We start from the raw sequence: 16,380 nt of genomic DNA on the forward strand, positions 1-16,380 counted from the left end.
CCCAGCAAAGGACGGGTTGATACCTTCTACGCCAGGTGGCGTAAGCTGGCACACTCCTTTGTGACCCGCCTCTTTGTGTCTGGAAAGAGCATAATTCACCTGCTACATGTGTCCTATGCCATTCCGAGGTCTCTTTTCAGATCCAGCATTCGGCCTTACTATTGTCGACTGGTCCTTCCGCCCGGTCGTTTTCACACTACTTGATACGCATTGTTTGTATTATATGTAAATGTCTGTATATTATCTTTGTTGTTTTTAAGAATCTTAGACTGACAATATGCACATACATATAGAAACTTCATCACTGACACTGGCTAAGGTTGTAAAAGCAAACATCTTGTTTTTTTGCAGTTTTTCTAAAGTTAGCTAGAATTTCGGACAATTTTATGATATTGCAGGTACCAAAATGCATTTCGACGACACACACAGTGACACACATTATGTTTAACGTTACAGGGATACAGTCACTGTCCTTTTTATCTACATGTGTGTATAAAACATTAAAGATTGTTAGTGCCTGCAATACCCTCAATAGAATACAGAAACCTTTGAATTGTTTATAAGACTTATAATAACATGAAAATGAATCAAGTCTCGGAATCATTTTCCCTTAGACCTGTCTAAATACATGGTCATGTATAGGTTATAACGTTACAATGTTGTAAACACCCAACCCGGAAGTAAAGTGAAAATTTGGAATTTAAGAACGATCTTCTGTAACATTTAACGCTATGATCCTGGCTTACCTGTAGGTAACATGTGGTCAGCCTTCAGCCCTCCCCTCCTCTGTATCATAGCATGTAAAGTGTAGTCCAACAACTCTTAATTTTGCATAATTCTCAAACATAAAATATGTAGTCTGAGAAACACATCTGAGTATGCATCTGGTATTAATCAAAGAGGTTGCAAAATGAAAACCTACAGGTAAAAACATGCTACATACCTTTGGGACCGTGCACTTTATATCTTTAAGGACGCCTGCAGGTCCGCACACGTAGATAAAGATGACAACGCAGCCAGAAGAATGTAGAACGTCACTTGTTCCAAACTTCCTCTTTCAGCTGTGACCTCATCGTCAACAAACACGTCACATGACGACACCAGGTCACCGCGTAAGGACGACACCTAGCGACATGTTTAGAAATAGCACATGAAAGTCGCCGTCTGTGAAGTGACACTTCGTAAGTACATGTAACGTTACATGCATCCCCAGGATCAAATGATGCTGCTGAAAACTTGAAATTAAGTTATTGGCCTTTCTTTCGAGAAAACAAATTGAATCTGGGTTTCTTTTTCATCTATTTATCTATCCATCTATCTTTCTATCTATCTATCTAATAATATAGTACCTAGTACCTATCTTTCAATCTATCTACCGTATCTATCTGCCTAGTCTATCTATCTAACGCTATCTATCTGTAAATATATCTATGCTATTTTTTCATCCATCCATTTATCCACTCTCGCTCTCTCTCGATCTCTCTCTCGATCTCTCTCGATCTCTCTTTTCATTGAGAAATAATTTCCCTTTAAGTCGAAGATATAATTGCTTAATCCGTACACCTTTTTCCTTGTAGCAAAACGATATTTCCAGACGGTCCCCTACCCTTAAAATCCACCCAACCGTATAACAAACGACACTTGTTTACCGCAACAACGACAACTTACGGATGTCCACATTTGAAGCACCCCCTCTTCTGTCATGCGCACTAAACCAAATCAGGCACAAGTTCCCAACACAATTCGCCACCAGTTCCGCTTTGTACACGGAATAGTGTCGCTGTACAAAGATATCATACCTCGATGTGACTTTCAAAATGACTCCCCCTTTGCTTTTCTCTAGCACCCTTATTCTTCTTTGGTCAACATGTGGTGAGTTTATCTCTTTGTTTATTTGTTTAGACTCTTTGCGTACACAACCTCAGTCATAGTTAGGTATGATACGGTGAGCTCTCATAGTCATAATTTTCTATACCAACCGTTATAGCTAAAATCTAACAGCGAACTCAACTCAACCATTCAAGCTTTAGAAATTCACTGGCTACAAGAAGATTTTATTTCACAATTTACATTGTTTTGATTAATGTGCGTTTGCTACATAAAGCATAATGATGTACAATATCATATATCATATTATGGACTATGGCGTTTGATTTCTGCATGCTATGTTAACATGATTGGGGTAATGGACACTATCTATGATATAGGTTGATACTCATAACTGTTGCGTTGTATAGGGATGTGGATGTATCAACAAATATATTCAGTTTGACAGTGATAATGTTAATTGCAAATTCCTGCCCGTTGGCTAATTACAAATAACAACAATTATAGATAGTGTGCAAGTATAAAGTGCGTGAATATATATGTGAGACAGACAATGGAAGTTAAACTACGTTGCTAGTCTATGACAAGGTGCTATATATTACCAATACGGGGTCGGAAAGTCCCTCTTTGGAAGAAGTGGAAAATGAATTGGGTGATTTCAGTAGGAGGATAATTTTCTTTGCACGTGTTTCTTAACCTAGAAAGCTTGTAGAGATTTCAGATACACTCGTGAATAATCTATTTCTTTCGACCTCAAATTGGGGAGATAGTATACCGGGTACTTTCCGTTAAAACTTTTTGCTCTGTCACAAACTAAACAGCCGTGTATTTACAGACAGAAATACGTTTTATATGATCGTCACTACGTTCCTTCTAGGTGGCTGTTTTTTCTTCTTCTTTATTCTATCGTAATTGATGCCAACACATTGTATGTTATAATTAGGGCCCGGTGAATTTCGTCGTGCGATGGTTGCACGATCGCAAACTGGGCATTCTTAGGATAGTCTTACAAAATCAAACTGTCTAGTTACGGAAAAGACTGGTCCTTGTCTGTGGTTGGTTCTGTCACTGCCCGCTTAAAAAGTCTATGGCATAAAAATCGTACGACGGCCTGTCGAAGACTGTGACCGCAACCGGGTTGTTCTACAGCATTCCTGTAACTGATAACCCTTTTCAAGTTTGTCAGAATCCTGTTTTCGATCGTTTTTCCTCTCATCTATAGGGTTGTTGCCAAGTTATGAGACGCATTCCAGTAATATAAAACCAACTTAACGTCATCAATGATAGTCAACAGCGTCGTTGGTAGAGTATTGATGACTACAAGGGAGGGGACTACTTTAGATAGAGAGTTTCACAAGTGATGTGTTTGATGGAAAACATCGTTTTCTTTTCGTCCCTCATGTCTTTTCAGAATTAAAAAAAACAAGTCTTCTGAGAGAGAAAAAAATCACTTATGGAAAAACTAGTGCTGAAAATAGCGTCCAAAATGAACTATAGGTTTATTGATTTTTTTCTTGTCTGCATAAGATTGAATAGTGTGTTGTCACGTTAACGCCAATTGCAACGGACGCAATCGCCTGTTGCTTAGCAACGCGATGGAACGACTAATTGACCTATGGAGGGCTCTCTATCATAATCCTCTTACCAAAAGGTGGCTTCTTGTCTCTACAAGAGCGATACTCATTGGTCAAGTGGCATAGTCTGTTTTAGATGTTGTATTGTTCGAGCCGGATCTGATCACGTGTTTATGTATAAGAGCACTCGACTGTGAGGGCTTGATTTTGAAAATGGCGGCGATATCAAATATTTAGTACAATGGCTTCTTGACTGTCCAGAAATGGAAGACATAGACATGGGTTAAGAGGGGTAGAAGCACATGGAGCAATTTAGGAGAAGAGAAAGTGGGGAAAACGAATCTAAACATTCTTAAAGAGGAAGAAAGTGTTCGCTCTCAGAAGTAAAGTGTACTTAAACACGTCAGGTTGACGTCATTTTATTCGATCCGAAAGTGTTTTTTTTTTAATTACAAACAAATAAGTATCGTTCATTTGCTGAGTAACGTTAACCGAATGACACCCGTTTACCTACATGTATTAACTACTTAGTTTATCTATCATTTTGCTTATGGATGACTCAATAACACACAACATTTAGGCATCTTTATCATCATTAGTTTGATTTTTTCTTTCAGTTTTTAATGTTGTAACCATCCATAGAATAAGCCTCTGCTTGGAGTCAACACATTTCAATTGCGTTTTGGTCTCCCCAGAAGTTTTCAACTTAACTGCAATTATTTGTTGCACTTTTTTGTAGGTAGTATAGATTTTCATGATTTTTTGTCTATCTAATATATGTTGGATTTGGCCAGTTGAAAAACCTGCTATATTTTAATCCCTATAGTAGCTTTCTTTATCATAACTATTTATTTTTCCGGCGGCATTCTTATAGTATATAGATCTTGTACAGGCATATACTTTTCTTTGTGACTGATATTAGAATTAAACCAAATTGATATAAAAATTATAATTTATCACATTTTTATAACATTTACATTATTGTAATCAAATATATTTTGCTTCAATATGAAGGAGCCGTTATCGACATCACCGTCATCAACAAGTTCCCGTTCGTTCTCTCGCGAGAAAGCACGTACATGAAGTGCGTCACGCCCTACACGGTGACGTTCGACGCTCTGTCGGCCTCGTCGGTACCCCGGATGTCCTACGACAGGGCCCTGAGAGGAGACGAAGCTGATTGGCCAGGAGAGGAACTCGTTATTTTCTCCGCGGCGAGAGACGACCGAATCGGCGGCTTCCAATGTTCTGCCGCAGGAGAAGAAGTGGCAGCTGTGAAGATGTACGAATCAGGTAAAAAAAATATCAATCTTATAACTTAATTACAATTTCATAAATTTGAAAAAAATTAATCTTACGAAAATCTTATAGATATTAATCTTATGAATATTCATTTTCTTATTTACTTTAAAAATAATCTGCATTCAAATGATTTTTGCACAATATGAATGGCAAATGCTGGCCCATTTTGAAAATATACTGATTTTTGGCGACGCCTCAGGTCCGGGCTTGTCTGTGAAGGTTTTTCTTGAAACGCTAACTGGACTTTAACACCAGTAAGCACATGCCACACAGTGAAATATTCTTGTCCGTAGTTTTGTCATTTTTCTTGTCACGCATGTTTGCTTTTTTTACCCTGCAGCCTCCTTTATCCCCCCAACCTTCTCCTTGACCTTAAACCGGGGCGATACCGCAACAATCCGCATGACGGCGCAGCAGACACAGTTCAGATTAGTCCGGTGGAAACGAAATGGGGTGGTGAGATTTTCTTAATTGTTTTCATAATCAAGTTATTTTCTGTCTATCATTCTATCTTTACTAATGATTCCATAGTTTAACTTGTTGATCGTTAAATATATTGTATAGAGAATAAGCCCCGTGACTGAAGCGGTAATGCAACCCCGCTGCTTCGCCATCTGGATCAAATTCCGTGGATCCTAGGGCCCGAGTTCGATCCTAGGGGTCGACTCCTGCTTGGACATGTTGTAAGGGATTGCATTCTTCATTTCGGATGGTGACATAAAGCCGGCGGCCCCGTGTATACGAGGGAGCTTCAGGCATTAGCCTCAAGCGTCAAACCTCTGCACGTAAAAGAACCCGACACACTTATCGAGAAGAGCAGGGGTGACCCAGTGTGCTTTGCCAAGAACGCGAGCCGTAGCGAAGCCACATTTCACTACCACTAGCTACTTGAAAAAGCATCATGCACCTTAAACGAGGATGTCTTGAAACTAAACAAGCTTGGGTATGCATTACAAAGATATGTGTCGGACACATTTTTAGTTTTTTTTTATATTCTTACCAAATCAATGTTTTACAGGTAGCAACAAGCAGTGGTAGCACATACGTCATCAGAGCGGCCGATCCCAACATGCACGCGGGGGTGTACAGGTGCTATTACGACGGAGAACCGGAAAACGGCGCCGTGATCAGAGTCATCGTCAGGGGTAAGTTACATACTATAACGTCGTTCACGATTCCGACTACGTATGCGCATAGCCGCCATGTTGATTTGTTGAACCTATAGAACTATCCTGACTGTCCATCACAATCAGCAGTTGAGCCAATGGGAGAATGGCAATCAGCAGTATAAGCAATGAGAGAGTGACTGCATATCCGTCAAATATTTGTTATGATTTTATTTGCATTTCTACGTTATGACGGCGTTGGGCAGGGCTATGGAATCGGTCTTTGGAGTACTAGTATTGTGTATCGTGTCATAATGACAAGACTACAATTACTTATATGAATGAAAAGATGCATGCCTAGCAACTTTCAACTGCAACCAAGGAGGTTAAATATAGATCTGTGTTTAACCTCCTTGCTGCAACCAACCAACATGGCGGATGTCACTTAATGACGTCCTAGTCACTGGAGTGCAAAAATCCTAGTAATTTTTCTTCTTTTTCTTTTTGTCTCCAGGATGTGAAGTAAACAAATGGGGTCCCGGATGTACCCGGGAGTGCCCCAACTGCTTTCACGGTGGGATGTGCCATTCTGACACAGGGGAGTGCATTTGTCCACCAGGGTTTAGAGGAGACCGCTGCGAAATACGTAAGGCGTGACGTTCATTCTTTTTTTAAATTTTTTTTATATCTACTTGTAAATTTCAGTTGTTTCATTTTCTCTAAAACACTGTATCTATTCGCCGAATGACAGTTACCCATACAACTGGATAACATTTTGGATAAAAAGAAGATTTTATCTGGTTGCTTGAGTCTGTCATTTGGCGTACCTTATTGCCTAGATGTCCAACCTTCATTAATTACATGTATATCTATGCCATCATGTTGCGTGACATTACAAACAAATAAACAAACAAATTAATGAATTCCCCCCCCCCTCCCAGCTTGTGGAAGTAACCGGTTCGGGTTGACTTGTTCCCACAAATGTGACAACAGCGGCAACAGCCCTGACGCATGCGCAGAACTGCAGTTCTGTCTCCCTGACCCGTACGGCTGCTCCTGCAATAGCGGCTTCCAGGGTCTGAGATGTGACACCGGTACGGCTGCCTCTCTTGTCGACAAGTCTGTACCTCGAGCAATGTTTTTCATGCATTGTAGTCAGATTTTTTGTCAATAAAACGCTTCTATTCATTATAGGCTATTTGCTCAGATGAAAGCGCATACGAAATATCTTTCGATCAATATTTTGAGCCTTTTCAAGTAGAAATGAACAGAAACTTATATCACGTGTTCTGAACTTAAGGGTAATGTAAACAATCCGGCAGGGTGCCCAGAAGTCTGTATCGGCCCTCGTCTCGGTTGAGGGATGATTGGTAGCCTCTGATGGTCAATTCATAATTTTGGTTACACTTTGGTGCAATTTCAAATGATCAATGCTGAAAAAAGTGTACATAACAAATTGGGGATGTAGATTAACCAAAGACCTGTCGATTTTGCCCCCCCCCCCCAGTTGCTCTCAGTGGTACTGAAAGGGAGGTTCTGGTTTAGACATCTTTCTAATGTAAAATATATGGTTGATCTAGTAATAGTATGTCTTTGTTTCCGTAGCCTGTAGCGCTGGGACGTTCGGTGCAGGCTGCACGTCCACATGCCACTGTCGTGATGACGTCATCTGCGACCGCTTCACTGGGGAATGTCCCGACAACACTTGCGCGTGCGGCTGGGAAGGACAAACCTGCCAAGAAGGTACGTCATAAGATGATTGACAGGTTTGCAGACGTCGATTAGTCATTTGGTTTTACAGAGCTCCATAACAAGAACACCTTAATCTAATCCACGAAATGATTGACATATATGCAGACGATACATTAGTAGAAATTCAGAATGCACATGACGTCATATCTTTACAAGATGTTTTGATGATTTGAAGATTTTGTTTTTGCCTCACTGTCTTTTACAAAAACTGTATAAACAGTATCTTTTATTAAAAAAAGGATTAGTTGATACTTAAATATTTAAATACATATTCTACTTTTTTCATCATGGCAGAGAAACGTGACTATTGTGACAGCACACCTTGCGAAAATGGTGGGACCTGCAGCTACTCAGCCGAAGAGGCCACCTGCTTTGTCTGCGCATGTCCGGCTGGGTTCACCGGACAGGTTTGTGAGACGGGTAAGGGATACAAACTATCTAGAGACTTTTTTCACAGTCTAAAAGAACAATATTGATACCTTTTGTACTGATCGTCTCTGAATAGAACTAAGCATGGTTTGTCTTGACAAAAAACAAACAATCAAGACAAAACTGTATATGACAGAAATATACGAACGTCTTGTACATAATATACACAACAGTGCAGTCTTTCGTAGTATGAAATGTTTTCGTAAATATAAACAACAATGCATGCTTTCGTTGGAAATCTTACTTTCTTTGATTTTGTACTAAACCTTTTATTGTTTCAAACAGATGTTGACGAATGCGAATCGAGTCCCTGTCAGAATGGAGGCATCTGTAGAGACAGTGTCAACTCTTACACCTGTGACTGCCCCGATGGGTATAGAGGCGACAGCTGTGAGGAAGGTACAGTGTAGTAGCCTGGAGTCCAGCCTTGTTAGCTTTGGTAACGTCTTCCAAACGTCTTGTTGCCGGGGTAGCGACGTTGGGAGCGGATCAGACTTTCAGAATACCCCTATTATCAGGTTATAAATCAAAAGACGTGACTTTTGGACGTATCTTATGCCTTCTTCGTAAATGTGAACATACGCGGCAATGACGCCAGAAAAGGGTTGAAGGTTACTAAATCAGGGTGGTGAAAAGTAAAAAAAGTATTCAATACCCTTAGCGTTTATAAAGGCAATGACTTACTAACGGAGAGGCTCAAATCATCATTTTCATAATTTCATCTAACGTTACTAACTTGCTGTCACATGATATTATGAAATTGTGAATCAAAGTGGTTCTATCATTTCTTCCATTCCAGAAATTGACGAATGCGAATCCAATCCGTGTGAAAATGGAGGCATTTGTAGCGACGCCGTCAATTCGTTTACCTGCGCATGCCCAGACGGTTTCACTGGTGACAGGTGTGAAGAAGGTAAATGCCCTGACTACATGTTCCATATCGATCCTTTCCTTGAATGTCTTTCAACATATATTGTTCCCTTATTGTAACTTACTTATGTACAGCTGCCCTGATCATCTGTTGTGATTAGTTCATATGCTCCCAACGATGTTGACTAATGCACTGTTATGTTTAGTCAGACGTTGACGAATGTTCTGTTATGTTTATTCAGACGTTGACGAATGCGAATCCAGTCCGTGTCAAAATGACGGAATCTGCACGGACGGGGCCAACTCATATACTTGCACATGCGCAGATGGTTTTGCCGGAGACAGGTGTGAAGAAAGTAAGGCTGAGTTCAATATCAATTCCCAAAGTTTATAATACTTGTCCCCCCCGCCCTGAATATTGAATTCTCTGCTTGGTTGCTTCAAGAAATGAACGTTGAATTTTACAGACATTGATGAGTGCGAGTCCAGCCCGTGTCAAAATGGCGGCAGCTGTTCTGACGGTGTCAACTCCTTCACTTGCGCATGCGTGGACGGGTTTACCGGCGACAGATGTGAAGAAAGTAAGATGTATTTCAGACAATTCTTAAGACATTGTGATTTTGCACTTCCCAATCAAAATCAGATGTTGATTTTAGTGATTTAAACTAACGTTGTCATGATGAACTTTGACCTACACAGACATCGATGAGTGCCAGTCCAGTCCGTGTCAGAATGAGGGCACATGTTATGATGACGTCAACTCATTCACCTGCGCATGCCTGGAAGGGTACAGCGGAGAAACATGCGAAGAAGGTGATTTTTTTTTTATTCAACCTCTAATCTAATTTTTGTACAGACTTATTATTAGATGTATATTTTACGAGGAAACCATGTTCGAATTTTGTCATCATTTTTCTGATTTCCGTTGTTGCAGAAGGGGACGAGTGTGAGTCGGATCCATGTCAAAATGGCGGCACCTGCCAGGACCAGATGAACAGCTACGCCTGCACCTGTGCACCTGGATACATGGGGGACAACTGTGAAACAGGTGAGTTTACTCATCTTACCTTAGCTATCCCGACATTAGATAGCTACAAGAAAGAAGACTTTTGATCATGGTGTTTGCTGTTTTTATTCTCAGAAAGGTGTAACTAAAAATGCGCTTAAGGTTGTCTAATACTGGTCCATTCTCTTTTTCAGAAATCAATGAATGTGACTCCGATCCCTGTCAAAATGGCGGCACCTGCAAGGACCAGGTGAACAGCTACGCCTGCACCTGCGCACCTGGGTATGTGGGGGACAACTGTGAAACAGGTGCGTTTGCTTCTCTTACCTCAGCTATCGAGACATTAAATAGCTACATTAGATGGCTACAAAAAAGCTACAAATTGAATAGCTACAAAAAGGGAGGACTTTTGATATGTTTGCTGTTTTTATCGTCAGACAGGTGTAACTTAAATGCGCCTAAGGTAAACGTCTAATATTGATTCATTCCCTTTTTCAGAAATCAATGAATGTGACTCCGATCCCTGTCAAAATGGCGGCACCTGTGATGACCAGGTCGCGGAATACATTTGCACATGTCCTGCCGGTTTTGACGGAGTCAACTGCGAAAATGGTAATACCATCAACCTTTTCAAATTTGATTTTCTAACTTTCGGTCATCTGATACTAACCAGTCCTGTTATGAAAAGGACACATGTGGCGTAACGTAACGTGACGTCACAACTATTTATGTTGACCTTTGACCTTTACAGACGTTGATGAGTGCCAGTCCAGTCCGTGTCAAAATGGGGGCACATGTAACGATGACGTCAACTCATTCACCTGCGCATGCCCCGAAGGATTCAGTGGAGATACGTGTGAACAAGGTGAGATGATTTAATGATTTTACCTACCCCACCGTTGGACTCAAATTCGGTTTAGACTCTAAGCCTTTTTAAGGTAGACTATCCGTAAGTTGTAAACTGACCGAAATCAAAATCAAGTGTTGGGTTCGACAATGTTCACAGGTAGCTTATAACTTCCATCTATCCATGCAGTTCCTGAATATATTCTAATTTAATCATTTCTGTTATTGCAGAAATTAACGAATGCGATTCGAATCCTTGTCAAAATGGCGGCTCTTGTGAGGACCTGTTGAGTGGGTACGACTGCGCATGTCCAATAGGATACCGCGGGGTCCATTGCGAAGGTAGGGTGAATCTTCATATATCTGAAGCCCAAACTGTAAATCCTAGGAGAAAATATGTCTGAAAGTCTCTTAGTTTGTATGCAAAAGATCAAATTTAGATTGTTATTAGGTCCTTAGAATTGTGAGATAGCAATAGCTCAACTAAAAAAAAAAGCATGTACAAGTTTTTGCTATATATCATACCTTTAACAATTCTTGCACTATATTTAATATTTAACGTTCTTCCCTCCCATCAAGGTATCAAAAGATATCTCGTTTGGGAGTCGTTGTTTTCCCAACAGCTATTGCTAACCAACAGTGTTGATTCTTTAAATGATGGAATCCTTCCTAAACGTAAATGTTTACTCTTTTCCCTTGTTCACAGAGACTGAACAGTGTTCGCCTAATCCGTGTTTGAACGGCGGGAACTGTTCTGAAATAAACGACACCTACATCTGCACCTGTCCAGAAGGTTTCTCCGGTGTACGTTGTGAAATCGGTAAATATTCATTCAATCGTTTTATCGTTCTTCCCTGAACAACAAACACATTTAAAAAAGAAAAGTGAAATAGTATTGATATCATTATAAAGATTTTTATATGCACATTCCGTTCACAAAGTAAAACGCCTACCTTATACCGAAAGGTTCTCGGTCAGTCCTCTGGCCCTTCTCAAGTCGAAATGACCCCAAGCCTAGGTCACGTGACATGAGCGGAAGTGTGACGTCATCAACGGGTCAAAGCTGCAAGTCTCATTTGAGGAATGCATTTTTGTGTTTGTACAGAACTGGTGTATCAAAATCCTTAATGTAAGGAAGGGAGGATGTTACTAGTGTTCCTTCTTCGGATCTTGCTGGCGGGGTGACGAAGATTACGGGACCGTGACGGATAAGACAAGACACAACTTAACACGCAGCCAAATGAAGCACGTCCTCACGCTTTCAATCCTTGAAAACAACTGTCTTTATTCAAGTACTGTAGGGGCGTTAGAACGTTCGTCGTAAGTCAACGTTAAACGTGCGCGTTCGGAGAACGCTCTAAATGGAAACCGCCGTAAATAGAAACAAACAAACAAACAAAAACGTTCCATGACAACACTTACGTCACATTCCTACGTAAATATATAACAAACATATAACATAACTATATTTTATCAGTTCTTACACTACTACTGTAACAGTAATATATAATGGCGGTCAGGTTAGATGTTTGTGTTTGTGTGTGTGTTCTTTCCCCTTTCATGGCTAATCCCTGCATGCGCCACACCGGGCAGGAGAGTAATGACGGCAAGATGTCCCTGGCATCCGTTATTCATGCCCAACCGGGGCGGACCGATTCAGTCAAATCCCACACCGGGATACCTGAAGCAGTAGGGAGCGTCGCCGAAAAACTTCCCCAGGAAGGCGGTGAGCCGAGCTGCACCAAAAGGAGGATTAGGAGAGGACGTCCGTGGCTGTGCTTAAACGGGAAGAAGAGGGAACAACACAACACATGAATCATATGGGAAGCAGGATAGTGCTCAACGCAGGATGCCAACTATAAATTATTGAAATGTATGGACTTGTATCAACTGAAAAGTGTATTAAGCTTGAAATTGTATATTGGATATTGTAATAGAATATATTCCGTATCTCGCTGAAGACGGCTCGTTTTGAAATAGATGTAAGAATTTTTTATGTACTCGCCGGGGACGGCTCGATTTAAAACTGGGGGGTAGGTGTAGGAATGTGACGTAAGTGTTGTCATGGAACGTTTTTGTTTGTTTGTTTCTATTTACGGCGGTTTCCATTTAGAGCGTTCTCCGAACGCGCACGTTTAACGTTGACGTACGACGAACGTTCTAACGCCCCTACAGTACTTGAATAAAGACAGTTGTTTTCAAGGATTCAAAGTGTGAGGACGTCTTTCATTTGGCTGCGTGTTAAGTTGTGTCTTGTCTTATCCGTCACGGTCCCGTAATCTTCGTCACCCCGCCAGCAAGATCCGAAGAAGGAACACTAGTAACATCACCGCTTCCTTACATTATAATGCCAATCAACTTTCCTTGGACATTAACTTTCCTCAGACTACAATTGATAAACATTAAAATCGAGCGATTTTGTTTCCTGGCAACTTTAAGTTTAACCATCCAACATGGCAGACAACGATGACGTCATAGTCACGTGAGTACAACCATGATGCTGACGATACTTTACTCCATCCCACAGATGATGCTGACCCGACGGTCGCCCCCATGAACACGACCAACCCCTGTGCGTCACAGCCGTGTCTGAACGGCGGGACCTGCGAGGTTGGCCTGGTGTCCTATACTTGTCAGTGCGCCAATGGGTTCGTTGGAGAGAACTGTGAACTGCAGATTCCCACCTTTCCATCATGTACGTAGATATTTCCATCATATTTATTTCACATCAATATGCAATTTCCGATTATTTTTCTTTATGTTTGATTAATTTTTTTGTATTGTATTTCAATTTGATTTAATTTGATTTGCGTTCTGTTCGATCTGTTTTGTACATGTAGCCCCGGAGCACAATGAAAATCGCCAAAATGGCGACATGATCCCCGGCCCCTGGTTAAATAAAGCATAAATGATATTTTATACCAGCCAGTACTAGACAAACGCCGATAATATGTGAAACATTATTTTTCATTCATTCATAAACAGTTTTTTGCTTGTCGTCAGTACTATACTTCACAAAATTTGACTACCTTGAGCTGTTAACCGTTTGTTCCCCCCCCCCCCCCTGGTGTCTAAATGAGGCATAAGTATACTTTGAATTTAAGAAGTAAACCACTGTCCATGGTGCTAAGGTTTGAGCTGTTGTGTACGGCATAATGACTTGCTGCTCCATGATCATTGAAGTAACAAGAAGACTTTCAATTGTTAAGATATGGCTTTATATCTATCTTTGTAACTGTCATTTTCACTTATCTTGCGATAATGTTCATTGTATTGGCTTGAAACTAAGCTATGAAAATTAGGATATATCAAGGATAACCCTGTTAGATATTAATTGCGGATGAATTCCTTTGGATTGTGATTTACATCAATGTGCCTTGTCGATTATACTTTACCACAGACGTATCCAACACTGAAGAGACAATGAGAGAGTTTTGCTCAACCAACCCTTGTGAGAATGGCGGGACATGTGTAAGCAACACGGAGACTTACGTCTGCTTCTGTCCCGAGAACCACTACGGCAGGCATTGCGAGAGTAAGTACAAACATTGTGTAATAATACACCTATGCACGATGTATGAATTCTATTTCAACAAATCCAACTACCAACAAATACGACCAAAGCTTCTCGAATGCGTGACTGTGGCTTTACACGTATCCGCTCAATTAGAATTTTTATTTCGGTAGTACTAGTGGGTGTACAGAATGTGTGAAATGGGACGAAATGGAACGAAATGGAACTACAGAAAGTGCGGTATGGAACGAAATGGAAAACATGGAACTACAGAAAGTGCGAGATGGAGCGAAATAGAAAAAAATTTGAACTTCAAAGTAGAAAGGCGGTTGTAAGCGTGCGGTATATCAACTGAAAAGACTTCCGATTGATGATGTTGTCTTCTAATCTCGTTGCAGGAACGATCAACAACAAAGAAGACGGCAATACCGAGAGTTCGGGCACGTCCTCTGCTATCTACCTGGCCGGGGCAGCGGTGGGAGGGTTCGCCGCCATGTCCATCCTCTTCGCCGCCGTGTACAAATACGTCCAGTACGCCCAGCTGAAGAAGTCCACGCCCGTACAAGTCTTGGACATGAAGGAAAAACCGGGCCAAGGATTCAAGAGGGTCGACCGACTACCCGAACTTGAGAAAGGTTTAGACGAACCCAAGGAACCGGAAAAGGAGGGAAAGCAGAAGAAGAAAGTTAAGAAGAAGAGGAAGAAGAAGTTGAGGGCGCCCAAGGAGCTGAATCCACTTCGAGGACCAAGACCACCGCCTAATATGGACGGCACTCATCTGACTGATCTCACTTATCCGAATGACGCCCCCAGGATTATCCGTCCTCCTAAGTACCTTGAGCCCATACAACATCCGTTTGCCATCAACTAGCCGTCATCGTCATCATCATCATCATCATCATCTTTATCACCATCATGATCTTTATCATTATCATCATTATCATCATCGTCATCATTATTATCATTGTCATCATCATTTCGATCATGATAATCTTCATCATCAGCAGCAGCGTCACGCACCATCATCAATATCATCATTATAATAATTATTATCATGATCATTTATCTCTATCTTCATCACCATCATTATAACGATCATCATCATCATTCACCATATCATTTTCTTTTTAGTCCAATATGGCAAAACTGGTCTAAAAGATTCCAATGTAACTGTAACTTAAACATATCTACGCGAATTGTAGATTTTTCGCGGTAAAAGTATTGAAGTAAAGCATGGCTGACGACAACGCCATAGATGCTGCAAACATGGACAGTAGCACCAACATATATCCGACCATTTCTATTAGGTGAAGTACACACGTGCACGTACCAGATTCTGCATTTCATAGTTATTTCTATCGTCTTTTATATAAGCATTGTGAATCATAACGTAGGCAAATTTTAAGTCAAGCTTGTTTGTCAATAAGAGACATGGTCGAAGCAGTGCAAAATGGCAGTATCCAATAGGGCATGCAGAAACTGTGAAGTGGCCGGAAACAACTAAATCATTAGAAATATACGAAGCAGAAGAAAAACATGCATTGTTGACGTGTTTTAATTAAACATAAGAGAAATACATTCTCCTTAGCCTCAAAGTATCTGTAGGATTCGAATTTTCATTACAAGTGGCCAATCACGAAGGAGGATCACCGTGACGTCATATCTGACGTCGTAATTATGTTGTTGTTTGCGAATCGGCAGCATAACAGTGCTGGTCGACGTGTGCATATCACATCAGACCATACATATAGATTGACATCCCTCCTAAATAGTATTAGTCTACCATTTGACGAAAATAAAAACCACTTCTCATTCATCATGCCACTCTAGTCCTTTTTACATAATGTCAAAAGCTACATTACATATTCTGAGTAATTTTGCTGCTGTTTACGAATATCATCATCGTCTGTGTAACCATTGTGTCCAGCAGTACGGATCTATTTTTCACTTATTCATCTATCTATTCATTATGATTTATCACATTTGTGATAGGATTAACATAACAGGTGAATGTTACCTTTTCAAAATCTCAACCTGAAGACTTGATTGTAATAATTGATCCACTCAAACTGGGATGGATCCCAACTTTTAAGATAAGTATGGTGGGTTCTTTCATGTGCTCGAGGTATGACTTTCCTTAAACACGTGCACGGG

The 16,380-nt window shown here is 40.7% G+C and overlaps 3 protein-coding genes across 3 annotated transcripts in view; 2 read left to right on the forward strand and 1 right to left on the reverse strand.

The window, feature by feature from the left end:
* The window catches only part of LOC136424653 (protein mono-ADP-ribosyltransferase PARP4-like), a 32,932-nt gene extending 31,875 nt beyond the window's left edge, over positions 1-1,057 (reverse strand). Inside the window, exon 1 of the mRNA XM_066413277.1 lies at positions 944-1,057. The gene's annotated coding sequence lies outside the window, so the exon portion shown is untranslated. The remainder of the gene's footprint in view (positions 1-943) is intronic.
* Positions 1,058-1,739: 682 nt separating this feature from the next.
* On the forward strand, positions 1,740-7,354 carry LOC136424654 (angiopoietin-1 receptor-like). The gene is made up of 7 exons (XM_066413278.1): positions 1,740-1,872; positions 4,416-4,694; positions 5,044-5,159; positions 5,722-5,848; positions 6,324-6,455; positions 6,751-6,903; positions 7,317-7,354. The coding sequence occupies exons 1-7, from the start codon at positions 1,818-1,820 to the stop codon at positions 7,352-7,354; spliced, it is 900 nt and encodes a 299-aa protein (XP_066269375.1). The 5' UTR covers positions 1,740-1,817.
* Positions 6,757-15,459, forward strand: LOC136424656 (fibropellin-1-like). The gene is made up of 17 exons (XM_066413280.1): positions 6,757-6,903; positions 7,415-7,552; positions 7,856-7,981; positions 8,276-8,445; positions 8,764-8,903; positions 9,103-9,216; positions 9,328-9,441; positions 9,560-9,673; positions 9,795-9,908; positions 10,061-10,174; positions 10,365-10,478; positions 10,618-10,731; positions 10,944-11,054; positions 11,419-11,532; positions 13,240-13,407; positions 14,113-14,247; positions 14,625-15,459. The coding sequence occupies exons 2-17, from the start codon at positions 7,469-7,471 to the stop codon at positions 15,095-15,097; spliced, it is 2,319 nt and encodes a 772-aa protein (XP_066269377.1). The 5' UTR covers positions 6,757-6,903; positions 7,415-7,468; the 3' UTR covers positions 15,098-15,459.
* Positions 15,460-16,380: the final 921 nt, after the last annotated feature.

This window comes from Branchiostoma lanceolatum, chromosome 18 (genome assembly GCF_035083965.1).
Source record: "Branchiostoma lanceolatum isolate klBraLanc5 chromosome 18, klBraLanc5.hap2, whole genome shotgun sequence".
Classification (NCBI taxonomy): domain Eukaryota; kingdom Metazoa; phylum Chordata; class Leptocardii; order Amphioxiformes; family Branchiostomatidae; genus Branchiostoma; species Branchiostoma lanceolatum.